Here is a 5,003-nt window from a genome sequence, read left to right as displayed (position 1 = left end):
GTGGACCGCGGTTTTGACGGGTCACGAAAGAAACTGCCTCTCTGGTTAACCCTTATTACACTGTAACAGCTAAGGCAAAGCGCCTATTGACCTGAGTGACATTGAGTTGGCCACACCCACCCAGTCACAAGACCACCAAGCCACGCCTACCCAGCTGGCCATTAGGGCAGAGGACCGGTTGTTAAATTATTTGAATCCCACCACTGGTTTGAATGCAGAATAAACCGAGTTTGCCTGTTCTGTTCCTTTGTTGCCATAAGATTTTCCAGGATTTATAATACCGTTAAGACTAAGGCAGTGTTTCTCAACCTTGGCAACTTGAAGATGTCCGGACTTCAACTCCCAGAATTCCCCAGCCACCTGGCTGGGGAATTCTGGGAGTTGAAGTCCCGACATCTTCAAGTTGCCAAGGTTGAGAAACACTGGACTAAGGCACCTAACAATGCTTTATGGGCATGCATCTTTCAGCTATTAGTTTGTCCACTTTTGAGCACTAAAGTTTATTGGATATCTTCATCGCTCCACATCTAAAAAAAAAAACCTCTCAAAAAACGCTCCTTTCTTTTGGAAGCAGCAGCAACTACGGAGAACATGCCAGAAATGAGCAAATGCCTGAGGCCAGGGAAGTTCTTCCGCAACCACCAGGACATTTGCAACTTAGTTTGCACCAGTGGTTGCAACTTAGTGCCAGGTTCGGACAGAGATCCCATGGGTTCCATGCAGTTACTCACAGTTAGTGGTCCGATGCTACTTTAGAAGCGGAGAGCCCCCACTAAAGAGCAAAAAGAAAGCTAGCTAACTTTGTGAGCCATTTGGCGGCTCACAGCAGCAGCCGCTTCTCCGGACTGTGAAGGATCGGGTGGAAGCCTCAATTTCCTGCGCCAATAGTCGAGGAAATGAGGGCGGGGCCGGCTGGCTTCCCTTCTCAGCGCTGCTGCATCCAGCTGGGTGTGAGTGTGTGAGACTCTGACTCTGCTCCAGTGGGAGATCTCCTCCTGGGCGGGCGGCGCTTCCCTCCTTTCTCCCGGTTTTCTCCCCTCCTCCCTTCGCTTCCCCTCGCATGGAAGGCGCTATAAATGCCGCGACCGCCTGAACTGGAAGCCACGGCGGGGGAACCCGGTTTGACTCGAACAGCGCTCGCCGCAATCGCCCCGCTAACATGTGGTTCCTCCTAGTGGCGATGAGCAGCCTGAGAGCGGGGCTGGCGTCTCCCGCACCGTCTCCGGCGCCGATCCCCTTAGGCGCGCAGTGCCTGGGCTCCGCCTGCTTCGGTTTATTCGGCGTTTCCAAGAGTTTCGCGGAGGCGGGCGGCGTGTGCGAGGAAGGCGGCGGGCACCTCATGACGGTCCGCTCCACGGTGGCGGCGGAAGCCATCGCGCTGCTGGTGCTTCGCGACCAGCCCGGCAGCGCCTGGCTCGGCTTGCGCCTGCCCGGAAACCGCTGCGTGGAGCCGGCGAAACGCCTGCGGGGATTTCAATGGGTGACAGGCGACGAGCGGACGGACTTCCAAGCTTGGGAGAGCAACGGGTCCGGCGCAAAAGGGCCCACGTGCGGCCCCACCTGCGTGGCGGTGACTCGGGAACTGAAGTGGCAGGAGCGCGCCTGCAACGCCTCCGCCGAAGCCATCCTGTGCGAGTACAACTACCCCAACGGGACCTGCGGGCCCCTGCCGGCCACCTTCGCCATCACTTACTTCACGCCCTTCGGCGCCCGAGAAAGTGATCTGGTGGCCTCTCCGCCGGGCACTAGGGCGGAGGTGCACAGTTTGGGCGCCGTTCTGGAGTGCCACCCGCAGGGCAGCAACGGGTCTTTGGACTGGGGCTCAACCGCGCCCGGCGCCTGGGCTTGCCAGTTGCAAAACGGGGGCTGCGACGATCAGTGTTTTTTGGACGAGCAAGGGAGACCCCTCTGCGCCTGCCTGGAAGGCAAGACGTTATTGGAGGACCAACGGAGCTGCTGGTCCCCCTGTGCCAGTTTAGGATGCCAGCAGCATTGTGTGCCTCAGGATGACTCCGCCGTCTGCATGTGCTATGAGGGTTATAAGCTGGATTCTGATGGCAAGACCTGCCTGGACATCGATGATTGTCAAGCCACCCCAGGGCTTTGTGAACAGGAGTGCATTAACACTCGGGGCGCATTTGAGTGCCGCTGCTGGAAAGGCTACGATCTGGTGAAGGGCAAATGCCTCCCAGAAAAATGGGGGTGCTTTGATTTAAGGTGTGAACACGACTGCAACCTTGTTGGTGGAGAGTATAAATGCACATGTTTCGAGGGATATATTCCAGACCCCAGAAAACCTGACAAGTGTCTCCAAGTCTGTAACCAGTCTGAATGTGCTCCAGAGTGTGAGCCTCACAATCTAAACGAATGCTATTGTCCAGAAAACTTTATCCTTGACGAGAAAATGGATGGTAGGAAAGTATGCACAGACATCGATGAGTGTGAGTCTGGATTCTGTGGTTCCTTGAAGTGCATAAATATTCCTGGCAGTTACAACTGCTTCTGCCCCAATGGACATATTAAAGAAGAGGGCAGCTTCTGTGAGCTACCATCAGAACCAGATGACTTTTCAGGTGAAACTGAAACTCCTCCCAAATCACCTGTTCCTCCTTCCTTTACCCCACCAGAGGATGGGAGCAGCCGAGGGACATTGGTTGCGATCATTGTCAGCGTAACCTTTACGGTTGTGATGTTGGTAGTTATTATCTGCTACCTGGTGAAGAAACGCTATGCTGCGCAAAGCATATCAGACTGCAAATCCCAGCAGTCTGAAAGTGGTGTGGCTCTTCAGCAAGTTAGTCCGACGTGTGACTCTTCCAGACAGAAAATGTAGGAAACATTTCCTTTTGGAAGGAGAAAAGAGACAATAATTTTAAAAACTGCCAGGAAATGTTTATGGATTTGTGTGTGGAGGGGAGTCCCGTACAGAGGCTGTTTAATCCATAACTGCCTTCATGAACTCTGAAGCAATATTTTCCTTTCATTTCCTGAGAGTTAATTGACATGCCGTGAGAGCAATGTTAGTACTTGACACTGACTTATAATGTGAATCCCACTGTGTGCAGAGAAATTGAGTCTGGGGTGCATTTCTGTAGGGCTTCAGTTCTACCTTTCTTTTCTCCAAATGCAACATGATTGGCCTATGATTTGTTGTACAGATATGATGCTGCTTGTGTTGAAGATCAAGGTCAAATGAAATGGGAGGGATATTAAACTCTTCTACAAGTATTTTGTCTGGAAGCTTTCACTGTTAAACATATATTTCTAATTCCCAGCTTTCACCTTGTTAACACTACTGGACAACAATTCTATGTAAGTCTTGGCATAGCCTCTGTAAATGTTGAAGGAGTTAGCTATCAGCCAAATTATCCATTTAATTTGCATTACACTACTATGCAGCCCCATTCTCCCCCCCCCTTTTTATTACAGATTTTGGCTTTTACCTTCTTTATTATTCAGTTCGTAATACAAACTTTCTGTGTTGTCAAAGTAGTTTTGTGTGCTTGCTGTTATAAGCTACTTTATTGTGATGTTGTTCCTTTTTTCCTTTACGCGACTTTCCTTTGTCTTCATCTTAATTTCAGATTGTTCTGTTTGTTTCACAGTGGGTTTCTCTAACTGAAAAACATGTGATACACCAGTTTGCACTTTGGACATTTTTATTTAACTGGATTAAATTCCTTTCTTTTATGTTTTCTTTATAATATAAAATGTTCACCAGTTTTAATGGAAACTGTATCATGCCTTTCAGATTTTCAGTACTGTATTGGAAAGAGTTGGAGAATGACATTGTAATGCTTTCATTTGAGAAACTCTTTCATTTTTATTTGAGATGATAAGCATGATAAAAGGACTTTAAACATTGTACAGCGAATTGTATCTAATCATGCCTGAACCAAAATCCAACTAAATGTAAGCCTTTTGCATTGATTTCAGGTACCAAATGTAACCAAAGGCTAAATGTGAACTAATTAATACTTGGTGAATTTTATCATACCTGGATTCTTTCAGAGTTGTGATTTCACCATTGCAATATCTTATTGGGAGTTTGCAAAAAACGTTACAGGCATTTGTTGAATACTATAGCCATATCTTCGTGAAGAATTTTTATAACTTCTAATGTCACCCAACTGTTAGTGAAGCAATAAGAAGTTTATTATTATTACTGTGTTACCAGCAGAGAAACAACTGGATGAAAATGTAAGGGGCTATGAATCATTAGTAAGGAAAATTATCAATCTTGCTGTTAATTTGATAACACAGTTCCAATGTGGTATTTTTTTACACTTTAAAATGTGGCTCTTTTAATAAATGGAAGCGAATGAGATAGTTTATAAATGAATGTTTTATGTCTATATTTATATAGAAAATATGCCATAAAGTTATTTTTCCATCTTATGTACATAAAAAGTCCATCTCTATAAAATTTGCAGCATGGTCTCTTTCACATACTACATACATGTTGTGTTTCAAGCATCTCCTTATTTTGCCTGGATTTCCAGATTTGATGGTAGATTTCTTGAACCTCAAGGATAAAGTTGCAAGGATTAAATAAAGCTATATTAGCTTCATGCCTGTCCTTCATTCAAGTAATATTACACTTATTTGAAAAAAAAAACACAATTCACACGTACTATGTACCTGTTTCTGTTAAAATTAAATAAACATTTACAAAGTTGCACAAGGGAACAGAATGATCAACAAAGAACTAAAGAACTAAAATTAACTGCTGGATTAATTTTAATGAGTTCAGTAATAAAGATCCTTTTTGGCTAGACATTTGTGAAATGAGCATACTTATTAAGTTTTTTGTTATTTCAAGAAGTGTATGTATACTATCAGGAAAGAAAATATTACAGTGACATTATAACCATCAATAAAGAGTGAAATATTTATTTTATAAATAATGCATAACATCAATGTAACAGCTGATGTAGTATAGCAGGTATGGGTTTTATAATTAAAAATAACTGACGAAACTATGGACATTAGCATTTCAATGG

General features: G+C 45.2%; 1 protein-coding gene across 1 annotated transcript; it reads left to right on the top strand.

Annotated features, from left to right (window-relative positions):
* The first annotated feature begins 741 nt into the window (after nt 1-741).
* Nucleotides 742-4,775, top strand: THBD (thrombomodulin). Its single transcript, XM_087721905.1, has one exon. It carries the CDS (start codon nt 1,160-1,162, stop codon nt 2,831-2,833), a length of 1,674 nt encoding a protein of 557 aa, XP_087578031.1. The 5' UTR covers nt 742-1,159; the 3' UTR covers nt 2,834-4,775.
* Nucleotides 4,776-5,003: the final 228 nt, after the last annotated feature.

This window comes from Thamnophis sirtalis, unplaced genomic scaffold (assembly GCF_051295495.1).
Source record: "Thamnophis sirtalis isolate CommonGarterSnake01/CBP01778 unplaced genomic scaffold, rThaSir2_p1.2 scaffold_8, whole genome shotgun sequence".
Classification (NCBI taxonomy): domain Eukaryota; kingdom Metazoa; phylum Chordata; class Lepidosauria; order Squamata; family Natricidae; genus Thamnophis; species Thamnophis sirtalis.
This window is presented reverse-complemented; position numbering and strand designations above follow the sequence as displayed.

Bases quoted from the DNA above. Each gene is read 5' to 3' on its own strand.
- THBD (XM_087721905.1), top strand. From the start codon at position 1,160: ATGTGGTTCCTCCTAGTGGCGATGAGCAGCCTGAGAGCGGGGCTGGCG.